The 18,418-nt window shown below is 50.5% G+C and overlaps 1 protein-coding gene across 5 annotated transcripts in view; it reads right to left on the reverse strand.

Annotated features, from left to right (window-relative positions):
* The window catches only part of Sdccag8 (SHH signaling and ciliogenesis regulator SDCCAG8), a 204,989-nt gene that overhangs the window by 5,164 nt on the left and 181,407 nt on the right, over nt 1-18,418 (reverse strand). For 3 of the 5 annotated variants that reach the window (XR_005092993.1, XR_005092992.1, XR_003734112.2), the window contains 2 exons: nt 6,244-6,370; nt 5,461-5,585 (listed from right to left, as the gene is read on the reverse strand). The exons of 1 other annotated variant lie outside the window; for it this stretch is intronic. Coding sequence is in view for 1 of the 4 variants with exons in the window: in XM_028865520.1 (XP_028721353.1) it covers nt 6,244-6,370 (127 nt within the window). In the remaining 3 variants the exon portion in view is untranslated. The remainder of the gene's footprint in view (nt 1-5,460; nt 5,586-6,243; nt 6,371-18,418) is intronic. One more of the 5 variants, XM_028865520.1, reaches the window with a different exon arrangement.

The raw sequence follows: 18,418 nt of genomic DNA on the forward strand, positions 1-18,418 counted from the left end.
TTTCCCCAAAACCTTGGGTTTTGTGCCTAATTTATTTCTCACGTTTACTTTAGGCTTGGAGCTTAAGAAGAGAGTTGCATGGGGTGACCCAAACTGTTGCCCAGTTGACCATGCTTTGGGGTCCCCAGCCCTTCCTGCTGTTGGGATAGATTCAGGCTGCCATTTCCACTTCTTTCCTTTCCTTTCTCTTGAGATAGACTGGCCCACAGGCCTCTCGGCCTTTTGATGCCAGATCCTATAGCCCCTCACTCTTTCTGGCTTTCTCTGTGCTCGTTATCCTATGTGGCCATGTCCCCAGACACTCTTTGTCTATGTGCCTCTGGCAGTGGGCATGTACTTTTAAAAGGGTGACCATTTTCTCAGTGGTCCTTCAAGCTTGTACTGAGACGACAGAAGTACCCAAGCCCCAGGCTCCTCTTTGTGGCTTGCCTTTTGTTATGGTGCTACGGAATACTCATGGACTCTGATTTGCTATCACATCACATATTCCTTGGGTTATAATCCTCCATCTGCCTGGGAGGATATGAAATGAATTCTCTGTAGTGGCCCCATGATCCTATTGTGATGTTGACAATAACTATGTGAACTTTAGTAGTACCTGGACTGGACTCCAAATGGGACCTACCCTGTACTTGAGGTGCAGAGCTGAGATCTGAACCTAGGCATGTGGTCTCCAAGGACAGTTTCTACCATGATTCTCCAGGCCTGCTTTGAATGCATGAAGAACTGAGAGGCTGGCACAGCAGCATTAGAAGTGCAATATGGGTGGCAATCCAGAATAGATCGACCCAGACAGAGCAAACAGTACTCTGTGTGCCATGTGTCATCAGTGGGTTATGGAAGTGAAGGCCACCTCGCTTAGCAAGCAGTAATATTCACCAAGCTCACATTTCAGCAGTGCCCCCAGTTCCTAGAGCAGTCTCCCCATCACAGGCCAGAGCTTCTGCCAGGAACCACCAAGGCAGGAAGTCAGAAGTCACCATAGAGCATCAGTGACTCCTTGCTAGCCACCTGTGTGGGCTTCTGAAGACGGCTGTGTCTCCCTTCCACTGATGGCCTGGCTCTGCCCCCTCTGCAGAAGCCAGAGCAAGGACAAAGCAGAGGCTGAAGAGGCTGCACCTCTGTGGACAAGGTCGAACTCCCACATGATGGAGGCAGCTGTGTGCAGGCCAGGCATGCCTGCACTCTTGTAGGAGGGTGCGCAGGGTCTCTTCTAAGAGAGCCATTTATCACCAGAGCTCTTCAGGGTCAAGTGTCCGCTGGTTCCTAAGCACTTGCTCTGCACGGGGGCAGGTGTCTGTTTTATGTGAGTCGTATTTCCATGGGAAATAAATTTTCAGAATTCCCAAAGGACAGACAGTGTCACCAACAGCAGGGAGTGGAGCCTCTGGTTGCCTCATGTTTGAAAGCGTTAAAAATGAAGACAACATTGACATTTGGGGTTGCAATGTGACGGGATTACAGTCTTTTAAAGGCAAGAACTACTTATCTCCACAGCATGTAATATTCAGTGTTTTGTTCACTTGTCTAATTGGATTAAAATATTTAGCTCCCTTTAAAAACTCGATTGTGAATTTATATTGCAAAATGTAATGTCTAACTCAGAAAGCAATAAGAGGAGCAAATGCATCAGAAGCAATATAAAATTTAACATTTTCCATCCACGATTCCTATTCTGGAAGTATGCACTTTTGGACAAAAGGAGCCGTTCGAACAGGCCTGCCTTCCTTCGATGGAGCCTGGTGTACTTTCCAGGACTAAGGACACACACGGCGCCTAGATGAACAACTACGCTAAGTGCGTGCTGTTTCAGATGCTTGGGGAAGTCTCTGTGAGATTTGCAGACCCTTGTGTTAGAAGTGCAGCCTGGGGTCTTATGTCATTCTCTAAAACACCCAGCAGCAGGGAGTTAATGACATCTTAGCTGCATATGTTCAAGTTGATTTCAAAAAATCTGCAAGTCACTTTGGTTGACAGTGTCTTGTACACAGTTTTGAAAGAATCAGGGCAAACTTTAACAGAGTCAGTTTTTATTTGAAAAATATTTTCTGGGAATGTATCAGTGTTTATTTTTGAGACTGACAATTCGGGTGAAAATCAGGATAAAAACAAAAAAACAACAATTTGGTTGAAATCAAATTGTTTGTTTTCATCTATTTAGAACTCTTTCCAAAAAATCCTGGTTTCAGAGGAGGCTTTGTAATTTATTTTATTTAGTGTATTTTCTGTTCTCGTCATAAGACACCATCTGTCTTACAGGTAGTTCACTGTGTGTGGGCCCTGAAGTGCACTAGGCAAGGCCCCTGGGTTCAGGAAGGACAGATTAAGAGTGACCACCTCTAGGTCCACACTTGGGCTGCCAGCTCCCTCGTAGCCAGGATGTCTGGGAGACGGTCACTTGAGCCGCCCATCCCTAGCCTCCATCCTGTGTCTGCTGGTTACAAGCAGGCCTCTCCTCCCCAGCATCTCCCTCCTGCTTGTTTTCAGCTCTATTCACCGAGTCCTCTGGTGGAATGAGATAATGTCGAAGATCTTGAATATAATCACATATGGCTGCTGGATCCCTGCACAACTTTAAATCAAATTAGAAAGTGCATTTGCTGCCAAGAATGCTTAAAAGTCATAGGGCCAAGAGATGAGCCCCTGACACGGCAGCTTCCGACTGTTTTCTAAACTGTGAGTGATTCCGAAGAAGGGACTCAGGGAATCCCTCCCCAGCCTGAATGCTGAGGACTCAACAGGCAGCCTGCGCAGGGTGACAGCTATTGGTGGATGCCAGGCAGCTGAAAGCAGAGTCACTACCCAGTAACTCCCAAACTCATCTTGATGGGGAACAGCCCTCCAAGTAGACAGACCATTTGTGTTTCCTTCCGTCTCCCAGACCCAAGGACAGACTCGGATTTCCTCACCAGCTGCCTCCACCCTTCCTGGCCAGATGCTAGAGTTTCTGGGCTTGGGCTGCTGACCCCTGACCCTGCTCCAAGCTGTCAAGCCTTGTCTAGTACCCCTAGGCCCCATCACCCTCACCTGCAAGCTATCTCCACACTACTACTATGGCATTTTGGCCTCCCCAGCCAGGCAAGTCTGCCAAGGAGAGAGAATGGGTAGCTGGTCCAGCCTCACATGAGAATCAGGCTGTGAGAGAGAGCTCAGGCTACAGCCATGATAAAAAGATTAAGCTAGTATGGTCATGCCCACACAGGCAATCATTTGATGGCCGTCTAGAGGCCCGTTTCTAAAAGTTCCTTTCAGTGTGAGTCAGGAAGTTGAGAGCCACCATTTCCAGTCACTCCTGCGTTCGGAGCACACTGCAGACCAGCTAGAGGATCATCCTGCACTCTGGACAGTGACTTCCCTGCCACACAGCAGCCGTGTAAGCTCTCCAGCCGCAAGTGGCATTGGCACATGGTCACAACCAGGACCGGTTTCCTCCATGGGCATGAGGCTGTGTGTGACTCAAAATCTAAACAGAAGCCATTTAGAATAATCAAGGCTTAGAAACAAGGCATTTCCTGTTGGAGCCCACCCTTCCTCCTCTGCATAGGCCAGGACTTAGGACGTAGAGCCAATCTGGGGGACGTGACTAAGCTCCCAAGCAGCTGTCTGGTCAGAAAATGCTCATTCTCTTTTGGGTACTGAGCAGACAGATTTTCAGAGTTGGACATGCAAAATTAAGCGATTATGCTTAATTCATCCAGGCTGAGAAAATGGAAGCCTTCACCCTCACCATGGCCACACTGCACACACAGGCGCTGTAAGCCTCAGATGCCCCACAGTCCAGATGAGAACAGGGTAAGGCACAGCTGTCCCCTCCAGGGCACCCAGGAACCAGTCCCCTACCAGTTAGTCAGTCAAACTTTGGCCTTCTTACTTCAAGGGTTCCTTTAAAAACTCAGTTTATTATAATTCATGTTTATTTCAAGACCAAAATGCCTCACAGAGGCCCCCGAGTGCCAGCACACAGGGACCAGTGCAACACTTGTGCCAGAAGAGCAGACTCTGGGTTTAGAGACCGAGCACAGCTTGTAGAACCAGACTGGCCTCTCGAACTGTTCCCAGCATTTGCTACTGGGAGCCAACATTATCTCTGCCAAATTTCTTGCATCTTGGTCATCTTAAAAGTAACTCCTAAGATAGAATTTCAGTATAAGAAGCCCCTTCAGAAATGCTCCAGATAGACCAGTATCGGAGAGCAAGGGGCAGACAAGTCATTCTGTTGTCACTGGTAAGGGAAGAAAGGCTTTTTCCTGTAATATTTTTTTTTTTAATGCATTCTGTGCAAATCCTGCAATGAATCTGGCAATTCTCAGGCTTTTAAGGTCCAGGAAACAGCTTCTAAACATCTCTGTTCCATGTTAAGATCTGTGTGTGCAGGTGAAGGCAGGTGAGAAAGAAAGCACCCCTCATATGAGAGGAGGCCCAAAGTCCACAGAGGGACAGGTTCGTTCACCATGGATCCCAGTCCTCCATCACAGGTGATGGAGGCCCAGTCAATAAAGGGGGCTTTGTTGACTTTGGACTTGGATTAGCCAGATCTCCCTCAGATCTGCCCACAGACCTGGGTTATGACCAGAATCAGGCTCCTTGGCTGAGAGATGGGACTCTGCACTGGGCACATCAAATGGTCCTGTCACTGCTGGCTCTCTAGGACCTCCTCCAGAAGGAGAGAGGGTGACCTCGAGTATGGGATACTTCAGCCTGCTAAGTCCCCGAGGTCCCGATGAGTATACCACTGCCCTTGTCGCCCAGCTCCCCTGATTCCCATGGTGCCCATGAGGACAAAAGCTCCGAGAGCCCTGGGTGACCTGCTCAAGGTCTTCCAATAGAGCTGTTCCTGGCTCTCACACCAAACTAAGATGTCCTTTATGGCTTTCTTTCCATTTATCCCAACAGCTTGTAAATGGAGGCCCATGGGTCCTGCTTTCAGACATGCCCAGGAGTGTCAGGGATCACCAGAATATCTCGTCCTCCCCTCTCTCTGTGTTTACACACATTCTAGACAGTTGTCAGTGCATGGTGAGCTCCTGCCGGCCTATGACCCTCGAGCCCTCCAGGCCATATTTCTACTCATTGCCAATGCCCTCTGCCTGGTGTCCAATTTGGCTCCTTCACAGCTGTGAACTCCAAGCAATTTATAGAGGAACTGAGCAGGCTGAGGTTCAAGGCAGGTCAGGATTATCAGCTCCAGGTCATTTTGAATGGAGAATGAGAACAGTCTTTCATCCTTTCATTTCTAAATGCTTCCCACTAATCATAGCAAGCACTTGGCACTCGAAGTTCCTTAGAGGCCTCTCAGAGTACCTGGGTGCTCCAATTAAAGGCAGGAGCCACCCACAAGTCTAGCAGCCAGCTCTTGGTCTTAAATTGCTTGATGGGGCAAAAACAACAAACAAAAAACCCTCTCTGGTGCAAGGAGAAGCTGTTGAAGAACAGTGGTTTTGTGCCATCCATCCAACTCACCTGGACTCTTCCGCCATTATCTAACCTGAAGGGAACAGCTTGGGCTCTGGAGTCAGACTTAGATTCCATTTGCTGTGCCCCTATTTGCTAGCTGAATATGCTTGTTTGAGCCTCAGTTTCCCTATCTGCAAAATGGAGACAATAATATCAATCTTGCTGGCTTGCTTAACTGGCAGAGTGAATGTCTAGGCTTCCTGCCGTCGTTCCCCACCCCCAGACCCATTGTTACTGAATTTACTGAATTAGGATAGGACATCTGATTCTATTCACAAGACCTTCCCTTCTGGGAACACCTCTTCCTTCGACTGTTAAAGACCTCCAGTCCTCAGGGACAGTCCGCAGCTGTCTCCTCCACATGCTGGGCCTGACCACTGCTGTCCCCCACCCCCACTTTCTCTGTCTTCCCCACTGCATGGTGTGGCTGCCTTAGGTATGACTGGGTGATCCATGTGCCTAAGGCTGATGGGAGACAAGCCTGGGTCACACTTTTCCATGCTCATTCCAATTGGCAGCCCCTCCCTCCCAGCTTATGACTTGACCCATGTGATCAGCAGGGGTTTGGGGCTGTAACCGTGCAGCCTAGAAAAGGGGAAGGAGAGGGTTCATGTGCGCTGCCACGCTGCACTAGGCCACCCTATCCTGGAGCTAGAGTGGGCTTTGTGTGTGCGCTCGCATGGTCCTGGCCTGAACTTAGCCTATCCTGGTCCCTGTGTGCACTCCCACTCTGCACTGGGGTACTCGGTCCTTGGGCTGCAGCTCATCTCCTACGTCCTCCCACCCTACCTGGGCCCGCAGACGGTCCACCTCCTCTGACAGGTTCTGTCGCTCCAGGAGAAGCTGATTCTGCTTGTTGAGCAACTGCACCAGCTGCTGGGCTGTGGCCTGGCCATGCTTATCCAGCTGCCTGAGTCTGCAGAAAAGAATTGGAGATGGGTTCTGAGAGCTGGTTGCTTTGGAGAGCACCGAGAACAATGACAGGTGGTAGCTCCGTCAATTATATGTGGTAGCATTCCAGTGCTATGACAAATACTTAAGAAGAAATGGCTTGTTTGGGCTATGTATTTTTAAGTTTCTGCCCATGATGAGTTACCTGCATTGAGCCCACAATTGCTTAGCTGTATCTCTCTGGGTCTGTGGCAGAGCAGCTTCCCCTGTTCAGGCATAGGCGGTAAAAGAAGTCCGCCCTTCAAGGAGGACGGGAAATGCAGAGAGGAAGTCAGCATCCCAAGACTACATTCGCCATCACACCAACAACCCATCTTCCTCCCTTTGCATGGGGGCTGGGAACAAAGCCTGCAAACAGGAATCATGGGAGTGGGGTGCAAACCTCCCTGGGTAGCTGAGGGGAGCTCCTGAGAGAGCTCAGACAGGGAAGTGCAGGGGAGAAACCCTTGGCTAGCACCGGGGCCACTGGCCAGCACTTGGCAAGCTAGATCGCCTTCTAGCCAATGACCAGGGACGCAGCAGTCAGCCTCACATGTTCTTGGTTAGAAAACACATAGGGGAGCTGAGTATAGAGGAAAAGCTGAGGCCTTAGACTCCTAAACAGAGGTAAAAAATGAGGGGCCTCGATGCCTCCATTGTTCTTCTGGGAGCGGCTGGGGCAGATTGCAGTCTGGCTAGGGATGGGGTGAAGCTCCAGAAACCCTGAACTAAGGGCTTTCCATTATAATCCCTGTCAGTCACAGGCTGTGGCACTGCTGACCAGATGTCTTCAAAGATCCTAAATTTGTCGTTCTGCTGATAGGCTCTCCTCCCCAGACTTGCTAATTCACTCCAGCCATTATCCTCATCTGTCCAGACAGCCCATGCAGTCGCTAGCACATGTGCCCATGGAAGGCAGCTCTGGGTTAAATTTAGAGCTGCTCTGGACAGAGAGGCGCAGCACAATCTTCCTTGACCTCCACAGTCAGGGGCAGCGCTACGGAGCGACCCCTTGTGCGGCATTGGATGTCGCGAGCTCCACGTGCAGTTCCAATGCCAGACTCCTGTACCCGGTGGCACCTGCATGCAGCTGCTGACCAGGAGACCCCTCATTTCAGGCTCTCCTCAGGCAGTGCTTCTGGTGGGCTCCAGCACAGGCAGCATTACAGAGCCACGCCTTAAGTAAGGCCTTGGAACATTTTGTTTACTAATGTAAACTGGCTATAAGCAAAATGCATTTCTGGGAACCTGGCAACAGTCCAGTATTTTACACACCCACCCACACACACACAGGGACACACACACACACACACACACACACACACACACACACACACACACACACACAATGCAAAGCATGGTATAACCTGCCCCCATCTCCCCTTCTCTGCATACACTCGACTGGCCAGAGTCATTGCCTCAGAGTTCCAGCCCCACCTCCTCTTGCCAACACTTAAGTTAGCTCCCCACTTGCACTCACACCAGGCCAGGGGGCTTCTCAGCTGCGGCATCCTGCTGTGCCAGATGAGCAAGGAAGGCAGAGCGGACTGCACACGCACACACACGCACATACACACACACACACACACACACACACACGCACACACGCACACACGCACGCACGCACGCACAGTGCCCCCTCCCAGGCTTCCTGGTCCTCTGCTATTGTTCAGATGATGAAGGACCAAGGGGCCTAGCGTGGCTTCCTCCCCAGTTGCCCCATCAAACCGGAGCAATGGCTCACTGCCCAATAAGGGTTTCCTGCCAGTGTCTGTACTACATCCTTCCTCTGCCCTTGGAGAAGGAAAACTCAAGTCTCCCTGAGTAAAGCCACCAGCACTCAGCACTGGGATGCCCGCGTGCCTCCACTCCAACACAATGTCGGAGGACCTGGTTTTCCGGGGGACCATTCTCTGTGCTAATCCACGAGGGGACAGACCTGCCTGGAGCTTGTGTGGACTGCTTTGCCTGGGAGTACTGCTATCCAGGCACTCTGCCGACACTTACATACATCCCTATCTTTGCAGCACGCTGCGCTGCTGGAGCCCTTGGAGTGGCTCCCTCGGGCCACTGACTTGTTTTTCTGAGAAGCAGTTAACTGTCCCGTGCTCGGTCAGGCAGGTGAGAAGCACCATGGTGAGCAACTGAGCGGCATAACCACAAAATGGCTTCCCTCAGATTCAGTCCTATGGAGGTCGTGGCTTTGGGCTTCCTGCCTCTGAGAACAAGTGGGACAAGAACATGAGTTAATGAGCAATCTCTAAGCCTGGCAGGGAGGTGGCAGTTCGTGGAAGGCAGACGCCAATGATGGCTGAGCACAGGGGCTTCCTGCATCGCGGCGAGGAGGGGTGGTCCCGAGATTGAAACCCTGACCCCTCCCTCCCGGAAGGAGGCATTCCTCTACCCAAGCCTCTCTTTGCTCAGGCTGGTCTCAAACTCACGGGCTCAAGGTTCAAGCCATGCTCCTGCCTCTGCCCCCAAGTGGCTGTTGCTCTAACTGCACACCTGTGCACCAGGATTGGCTAATGGTTCAAACCCACTCGATCACTCAGTGAAGCTGCTCTCCGGTATGATTTTCCCCCATTAAAGAAATAAAAACAATGGGCCCCTTCTGTTTGGGGGGGGGCAGCTCATATACTGTCATATACAGCAAGGAAGTCAGACCTAGAAACTTAAAAAGATTTATTTATTTATTATGTGCACAGAAGAGGGAGCCAGATCTCATTACAGATGGTTGTGAGCCATCATGTGGTTGCTGGGAATTGAACTCAGGACCTCTGGAAGAGCAGTTGATGCTCTTAACCTCTGAGCCATCTCTCCAGCCCCCGAGTGGATGCTTTATTACCATCAGTCGGAAGCAATTTCTTGGACAGTTTTATAGACAAAGCAGCTCTATTTCAGATTTCCTGGTATGGGTCTTTATACTCCTTTTTTGATGACCTAAACTGGCAGCTGATGGCAGCCACCAATGTTTGCTGAGCCCGTGTGTGCGGCTCCACACCGGTTATTCAGTTAGAACTGTGGAGTCACCACTCCCATTTTACAGATGGGAAAACTGACGTGATGAGTTAGCACGAATCCTGTCCAGACCTGGCAGGGCCTGGAGTCAAACCCGGCGGTGCCCGCTTGGCTATCTCAGCAGGCTAGCCAACCTTTGGCGAGCATTCCCTGAGTCCAGCACTGCTCTCCAGCTCCAGATGGCTGAGACAAAGACTGAGGTCAAGAACGGGAAGGAGGAATGCTCGGCCTCACGGTTTTCCGGGTTTCAGATCACGGTTGGGGGAAGGGACGAGTTATGCCGAATCAGACGTGCAACTCTAACAGGTACAAATGTGTGCCCTGGAACGGCACATGCCAAGCCCACCAGTCACTGAGCACCCACTGTGCAGGGCAATGTGCTCGGTGCTTTGCAAAAGTGAAACCTAGTGCTCTCCACGAGTGAGCTCTAACTCCACGTTCAGGATGAGGAAGCTGAGCCGTGGAAGTTCCAAGTCACCTGGCTAGCGGGCTATGATGTGAATAGCCCCTCAGCCTGTGGAGACTCCAGCGCTTTCTCTCTCCTCATGGGGTGTCTGCACAGGGTCTCCCCTGCCTGCTGTTCCCGTCAGTGGCAAGAGCTGCTTTTCAGTGTCAGATCTCATACCGTTCTGTCATTTGACACATGGAGGCACCATGGTTTTAGCCCTCTCCCCACAGGGTGTTCAACAGTAAAGCCAACATGAGGGGTGGTGATCTGAGGCCCGTGCAAGAGGACAGTCCTTCCAGAAAGGCACCCACAGGCTGCGAGCCACACACAGGCTCCACACTCCTGGGGAGAGACAGCCACTGCTCTCAGGACGAAGACCTGTGTTCAATGTGTCTTCTCCAGGCCTTATCCTCTCTCATCCTAACCATGTGCGGTCATCGGCCTTCACCTTGTCCTGGGGAACTGTGGCTGTCAGAGAAAGGACACCTTTTCACCAGGCAGGTGCTGGTGTGCCATCTGGGCCACAGCGCCCACATTTTTGGGACTCGCCTAGGTAGAAGTCCCACCTCTGGGCGGGATGGAGACTCACTCGGGCAGCAGCTGCCTGGGCTGCGTCACGGGCACAGGCTCTCTCCCGAGGCATCGCTGGGAATTTCAGGTGTATAAGGGACAGCGATTGTCATGACAACAAAGAAGCCCGGGGCTTCTAAAAGGACAAATGCAGATGAAGATCATAGGAGACCCCTGTGTGCTGGGCCGAGCGCATCTCTATTGGTCCAACAGCCCTGGTCGCAGCCACACTGCAGGGACGTTATCTGAAACAGCACTTTTGAGAACGAGGCAAGGTCTCGTGATAGGCTGGGACAAGTGGTAAAATACAGAACAGCTCTGTAAAGCAAGTGGGCTGGGAAGAGCGTATGCAAAGTGGCAGCAGGGCAGGCAGGCTGCCAGCTCGGGTCCTGGGCTTCAGACCCCCCTCTGCTATGAATACTGTGAAAGCCAGTGAATACATATACTTCACTTTCTCTGTTGTTTGTGAGATGGGGGATATATGTTAGCATGTGAGGTCTGAAAACTGAAGGAAGGCTTGGGTGCCTGGGGAGGTACTGCCTGCCCTCTCCAGGCCGGTCCTGCTCCTCTGCCGGGGGCGCTACCCATGTCCTGCACAGGACTCCTCTGGGTGCCTCCCACAGACAAGCTGGCGGGGATTTGTGTTTGGTTTTGAGAGGCTGGTTTTTCCGTTTTGTTTTGTTTGAGTTTTTGGTATAGCGGTAAAGTGACTTTTGTTCTGAAATGTTTGACCACAGCGCCTTCCCCACAGTGGAGATTTTGAATCCAACAGGTCTTCCTTCCTCTTCTTAGACAGGCATTCCGAGAAAGTTTAGATCCACAATTTCCCTGGGGGAGGAGTCTCCTCATAAAATTAAGGACATTCCAAACAACATACGGATCTTAAAACTGTAAATATTTTAACTGTAAAGTATGTTCGGTTCCCCCCTGCTCCCAGTGAGGCTTTCCCATTGACTGAGCACCTTGGGACTGGGCTGTGAGCATCCTGCAGTCATCAGGTCCCTCAGTCCTCTCATGTGTAGATGAGAGCAGAGGAGGGGTCAGAGCTGCCGGCTCTGTGTGTAAGGGACAGAAGTCACAACGGCAGCCAAGAGACCCTCTCCACGTCCGGTGCTTTTATTTCAGCCCCTGGCTCCAGGTGGACATGTGCCTTAGCAATCGATATTCAGGCCCGAGCAACCTCCCCAACTGGCCTCCAACTCATTTTGTGACACTCTGGACTCATTCCCTCCCCAGGAGTCTTCTCTATGGTCCTCTTCTACTTTTGTGTATCCCATGGTCAGCTCCACCTCCTTCTGCCCCGCCACTGCCCACATGAACTCAGGTGTCTTTTACCCTCTCATGCCTCTCTTTTCTCCTCTTCCTATAAACCCCGAAGTTGGACTGAGGACCAGTGCTCCACATCCAAACTGCTCAAGCATCTTTTGCAATCTTAGCATTTGCAGCTGAGACAAAGACAGCAGGATCAGGAGTTCAAAGCTAGCCTCAGCCATACAAATGTGCTGCCAGCCTGGGCTACATGAAACCCTGTTTCAAAGTAACACCACCACCACCACCACCACCACCCCATCTCTGTATCACCTTCCCCAGGGTCTTCTGCTTCTACTTGCCTTTCCAAACCCAGAGTTCCCACACTAGCTGTACCAAAAGGATCTTTCTAGAATACCACTCAGATCATGTCTCTGCTTGCTGGAAACTATTGCTCCAGCTCTTTGGTGATGTTCCTTTGCCATGGTAACAGGGCCTTTCATTGTCTGGCCCCACGCAGTCCTCTCTCCTCACACAGCAGGTACCTCAGCCCTTCCAAAGCACTCTGCAACAACGCCCTCTCCTGCACAGACCGATCTGCTCAGCTTCACACCTTCTGTCCCAGGTCCTGGTCATCCAAGGCTGATTCTCATTGTCTCTTCCTTGCAGAGTGTGACTAGAGCATCCAACCACACTGGCAGTCACTGCCCACCCCACTTACACTGAGTAGTGACACTCCCAAGGGCGGGGGCAATCTCATTCCTCTCTCCCTCCAGCCTGGGGCAAGGTGCCGGCTGTTTAACTGCAGGGATAAGCAAACAGCATACCTGTGTACAATATTTATACTAAATACGAGACCTGTGATTTCATTCACAGTGTGAGTGTGCTTTAATTCATCGTAACTGTTTTAGAAAAGTATTGCATACAAATTAAGCACTCTTAGTCACCATTGGAATCTGAAAATCTTAAAATAGGTGAACAACAGTAGACTTGGATGCAAGGATACCTCTTCAGAATTCCTTCATACTGGCTACTCTAGCCTGGGCTTGACTGTTCTCAGTTCAGTCTCTCTATCTAGAAACCAGGGTCACACTTCCAACCTGACCCCAAGCACAGAGGTTGAGCCAGCATAAGTTGTGGGCCAAAGTGAGCTATTTTGAGGAAAGCATTTGTGTGGCTTCAGTTTTTGGTCAAAACAATGGACAGTTTAAATGAGAGCCATCTTTCTCTGTTGCTGAAATATTTGGGTGTCAATCACAAGAACTTGGGCAAGTCCTGGGGCCAGTCTGAACTAAGGAGAGACACCAAATTGGGGCAAGCAAATTCAAGAGAGGTGACTGGAAAGTCAAGAGGAGAATAAAATGAAGAGTGTGTGGGACCCAGCCTGTTGTGAGTACAGCCTTGCTGAAAACCATGCACACACACACCCTCCACCTATTCTCAAAAAATTAAGTAGGTATGGAAGGCAACAGAGACCACATGGCCACAGAGCACAAAGCAAGCAGCACCTGATGAATTAGCCTAGGAGACAGCAAGTTCCCTTCCAGCCCTACAGATCCCCAAGACCACAACTGCACAGGATCTGCTGCATTGTATCTCCCCACATCACCAGCTACACAATTATAACAATGCACCGAGTGGAAGTTTTGAAAATCCAATTACCCTAATTACTGTTCGAGGTAATTAATTTTGGTGACTAAACAATGCTAATTTAAAGTTGTATACTTTGTTCCAATACTTAAAAATTGCTGCTGCATTTTACACAATCCCCTCTCATTAATGTGGGCACACAGAACCCTGGATGAAGACCTCATGCCCAGGGCTAGAGTGGTATCAGTGGCTGCCTTGAAATTTAACATCTTTGGCCTAAAACCAGCCAGGTTCAAAAAACGGTTTCAGTAACTCTGGGGAGGGTTCACACCTTTGATAAAGAGGATTTACATTCCCAGAACTGTCTGTCGGTCCTCTCTCTTTCTCAGAGAGGTTCTCCATCCGTCCTGCAGACACGGAACAGAGCTGGAGGGCAGCGATGGTAGCAAATGCCATGTTGGAGCTGAGATGTGACTAGTAATCTTACTTCAGCCCACTAGGGGGTAACTGAGGCCAGAGTGTAAGAATGAAAGGTGACTTGCCCGAGGTTCTGCAGCCTATGGAAGCATTTAGGACAGGAACTCGTTTTTTGACTCTGGACTCAACCCTTGCAGTATTTCAAAGTCCTAGGGTAAGTGTGTGTGTGTGTGTGTGTGTGTGTGTGTGTGTGTGTGTGTGTGTCTGTGTGTGTGTGTATGTGTGCGCGCGCGCGTGCTCTATCTATCTATCTATCTATCTATCTATCTATCTATCTATCTATCTATCTATCTATCTATCTATCTACCTACCTACCTACCTACCTACCTACCTACTACCTACCTATCTATCTATCTATCTATTTCTATCTATCTATCTATCTATGTGTCTGTCTGTCTGTCTGTCTACTGTGCTGCTGTGATGGAGTTCGGGGCTAAACTTGTGTTCTACCACAGAACTACAGCCCCAGCCCAGACCTTTAAAGGTGGTATCTTTAGGGCTGTGCGTGCAGCTAAAGGCTGTCTAGCAAGTGAAAGGCTCTGAGTTACATCCCATCAGTAAGATAGACAGACAGAAAGGAAAGTAGGAAGGAAGGGTGGGAGGGGGAGTCAATCTGTGTCTTCTGTGGAACACTAAGCATAAGAATTTAGCTAAGGACCTTGAGACAGGTGACACTCTGCAGTGTTCTGGAAAACTGACCCAGGCTCCTTTTCTGAGACCGGGGAGTATGAGAAAAGAGGAAAAGGCTCCTGCTCTGCACTTCTCCAGCTAGCTCAGTGAGGAGAAACAGAGTTGGTTTTGTTTGTAATTCTTTCTCAGTCTCCGACCTATTGCAGGCTGCTGGTCCTGCGCAGTGAATGTGCTCCCAGCTGCATTTTACCATTTCTGTGCTTTTCCTGGCGACCCCAGAGCAGCTAGCAAATCATCTGAGGCCAGCCCAGTAGCTCTCACTGGGGCCACAGAATAGTGCTGGCGGGTGGGAGGGAAGTTGTGAAAGTGAGGGAAGCTGTAAATCCTCAGGTGGCCTCCACGCTTGTTGAGGGTGGTCTCACTGTAGCCTTCCTTGGCTACCGGGCTCACTGGGCAGTGTTCAAGGTAAGGTGTTGGACTGCCTGAGTGCCAGCGCTCTAGCAAGTCCCCTGTGCCTCCGACAGAGCCACAGAGCTCTACCACAGATTTCTGCTTGAAACAGTGTTTCCACCAGAACCCTTCCCCTCAGGGAATTTAGGGACAGGCATTACATCCCTACTCTATCACCTTCTTAAGAGGGTCAAGGGCTTGCTGTCAGGCCGAGCCCCAGTACCTTTGGGGGACTGGCTAGGAATGACCTCAGTACATGAAAATAGGGTCAGGAGGTGAGGGCCAAGCATTTCAGACTCTGGGTTGGGGTACAGCTGGGTAACAAAGCCCTTGTGTAGCACATACAAGGCCCTGGGTTCCATTTTAGGGTCTTGAAAAACAGAATTGTTTTCTTCTGAACCTTAAAGAACCCAGAAAGTTACTTGCTCGAAGCCTAAGTTACCCCCCCCCCCCCACACACACACACTGGTTCTTTCTAAAGTAAGAGCAACGCTGTGGTGAACTCCGCTCCCCTGTGCAGACAACGGGGCATGAGAGAGACATGGGCTCAACAGTCTGCAGCGTTGAGTCCAGGGCTCAAGGCCATCCAGAGCGGAGGCAGGACAGCCCTCCTCCCCCATTTCAAGCTGGGTCTCTGCATGGATGCTCCTCCTCTTATAAAACAGTTCCCCCAAAGAAGCCAAACTTGTAAAAGTTTCCAGAATACCGCCAAGAAAGCCCACACCCCTCTTCTCCAGGTTCTGCTGTGATTATCTGCTCCGATCCCTCCCCCAGCTCTCACAATTGTTCCTTTTTCTCCTTAAAACATTATTGTATTTTATGTATATGGGTGTTTTGAGAGGCCAGAAGAGGGAGTTGAATCCCCTAAACTGGAGTGAAAGACAGTGGTGAGTGACCGTGTGGGTGCTGGAGACTGACCCTGGGTCCTCTGGAAGAGCAGCCAGTGTCCTGACCTGCCGCGCCGTCTCTCCGGCCCCTCTTCTCTTATTCTCTCTGTTCCTTGACACATTGGTTATGGAGTCCAGGTTGGTACTAACTCCTTCCTTGGTGTCCCATGTCACCTACCCTGCCCCTGCTCTGACATCCAGGCTTTTCCGTCTCATTCCACAGTGAGGCACACACCACATTGCTACCTCCTCTTAGATGCTGCAGTATGTTCCCTAAAGAAAAAGCTGTCCCTTACAGAACTGCTCACCAGCAGCGACATCATTACTGGTGTGCTGCAGAGCGGATCTACCCAACCAGCAGCTCCTCGGCTGACCCAATGCGGCCGCCTCTGCCCCTCGCAGAGGAGACCCTCTGCACTTAACTGTCAGGTTGGCTTTCCAATTTGGATCACTTGACGTCCAGTTCCACTTTGGTGAATGCTCTCGCATGTTAAGCCAACAACAGTCCTAAAGGAAGCTGTGTGACTAGCAGTGTGTGGGCTCCGATCCGCCTCCTGCCTCAGGTCTTGGAGGCACAGAGCCCTGTTTGGGGAAGATTCTCTCTTAATGAGGTCCCGCTGCTCCAGAGACCTCAGCCCTCACGGAGGGTGTCAAGTTTTGGCCCTTGCCATTTCCTTCACATTGGACCATCCTTAAGGTGGCCAAATGGCCACAGAGGTGTAGTAGAGGAAGAGTGAGCCCATGGCAGCTAAGTAACCAGATTCAGTCACTACGGTGTACCTATTGGCACACGTCTTAATTAGGTTTTAATGCTAGTAATTTGATAACAACTCCTGGCTATGGGCTAGAGAACTGTCAGTGTGGAAAGCTTTTTATTTAGTTTTTCTTCCCTTTCCACTGAGGCAGCCTCCCTGCTGACCCTTGTCGAAGACCCCCATCTGCTGGTTGCCACGGTAACTGAAGGAGACCAATTGAGCTGAACACAGCGACTCAGAAATAAAATCTGCAGCCAGAGGAATTCTGCTAAGAGTAATAAATCATTTAGTAAAAGGGGGTCCTCCACACGGTGATGAGTGTTGGGATAATACGATGGCATAACTCTTCCAGCTAGAAGGCCCATGACAGATCGGGGTGATTAGGCCGGCTGGAGGGCTCATTTGGTTTCCAGTGGGCTCCGGCATTGCAAGAGACAGATCCTGCCCAGTTATGTGCCACCGTCGGGGGAGGGTTGAGCTTAACATTTGGCCCACAACATGTTCCAGTTTTCAGGGGTGGCAAGAGAGCCAGCTGAGGCTTCCAACATACCTCATTCTTACTTCACTTTTTAAAGGTGGTATAAGTTAACCTATGTCCCGGGGACCCATCTCGGATGTCAGTCAGCAGCAGCATCTTCCAGCCTGATGCATCTGTGAGAACAGGCAGCGTCCTTCTCGAAATGGCAGGACACTTTCTAATTAGTTCTGACCCAGGATGGTCAGACAGGGGCCAAGGGCTTTGAGCCCTAATTTTGCAAGGCTCTTCTGCCTTGAATTATGGGCAGATAAAGGGCTCTTGTGCCCAGTCCTGGGAGTCCCCTGAGGCCAAAGGAGCTGCATTTTCAAAACAAAAGCTTGAGATTGTCCTAATAGTCAAGCATGTCCCTCCCTACCAGCTCCTTCCTTGGTGTGGGCAGAGAGAGACTGTCCTGACAGCAGATCAGAACAGGAAAGAGCCATACTGTACAATTAGTGTGTGAAGCTTCACCCCACCTGCCGGCCGCTCTCCTCACTGGCTACCTGACACCATGTTAAGAGGCAATGGTCGGGAACTTAGAATACTCCCTGATCCAGAGAATTCACTAACCAGTCCCTTGGAGATAATTTTCAGCCAAACCAAAGGTAGATTTTTGTTTCCTCCCTTCTGGATGCTGCCAATAAAATGTGTCTGTCTTAGTTTGCGGAGAAGAGCAGCCATCCACTTAGACCCTGCAGCCCTGAACCCCGGCTTCCACCGCCCAGGCAACCCCAGCAGCCTCCAGTGCGGATGGCCACCCCTTGCTGGGCAATTGTCCCCCTGCAGGTGCTGCAGGCCACTCTGCTCGGCATGGGCCACTGAGGCATGCCACGCCTGCTCCGCCTCTGGACACCTGGGGCTTGGCCAGCACCCCCTGCCCACCATGACAGGGCTGGCACCTGGCAGGAGTGGGCGCTGGCCTGCAGGGGCCCAGCTGGGTGGCTAGCATCTGGCTAAGGAGACTCCACAGGGGCTCCCCGGGCCTCTGGACTTGGGCAGACGGAGGGGATTAAAGAGAACTGGCAATTGAAGGAGGATGGGTGAAAGGTTCATTAACTCCATGCTCGCGGCCCAATTTCCTTCTTCTGGGAAGCCATGAGAAAAACAGGTTGATTTCCCTGCATCCACGGCAGAGGTGCTGCAGATTTTATTTGCTGTTCTTACTTTTAATTCCTTATTTGTACACAAATAAATGAGTCATTGTTTGTTGATGATCATAGACGACCCAAATTTTAATTAAAGAGAAAAAAAAATCTTGGCTAATAGGCCAAAGAAATATTACAACCCGTTTTAATTTCTACAAAGTGATTAAGCTTCTCATGTGACTTAATTGAAACTGGCAAGACTTAAGAACTCAAAGAAGTGAAAATAAAACAGCGCTGGACACCACTATGTGGGAAATAGGACTTGTGGGTCCATAAACGTACTTTCAGTGGGTACCGCT

This window comes from Peromyscus leucopus, chromosome 15, assembly GCF_004664715.2.
Source record: "Peromyscus leucopus breed LL Stock chromosome 15, UCI_PerLeu_2.1, whole genome shotgun sequence".
NCBI classification, from domain to species: domain Eukaryota; kingdom Metazoa; phylum Chordata; class Mammalia; order Rodentia; family Cricetidae; genus Peromyscus; species Peromyscus leucopus.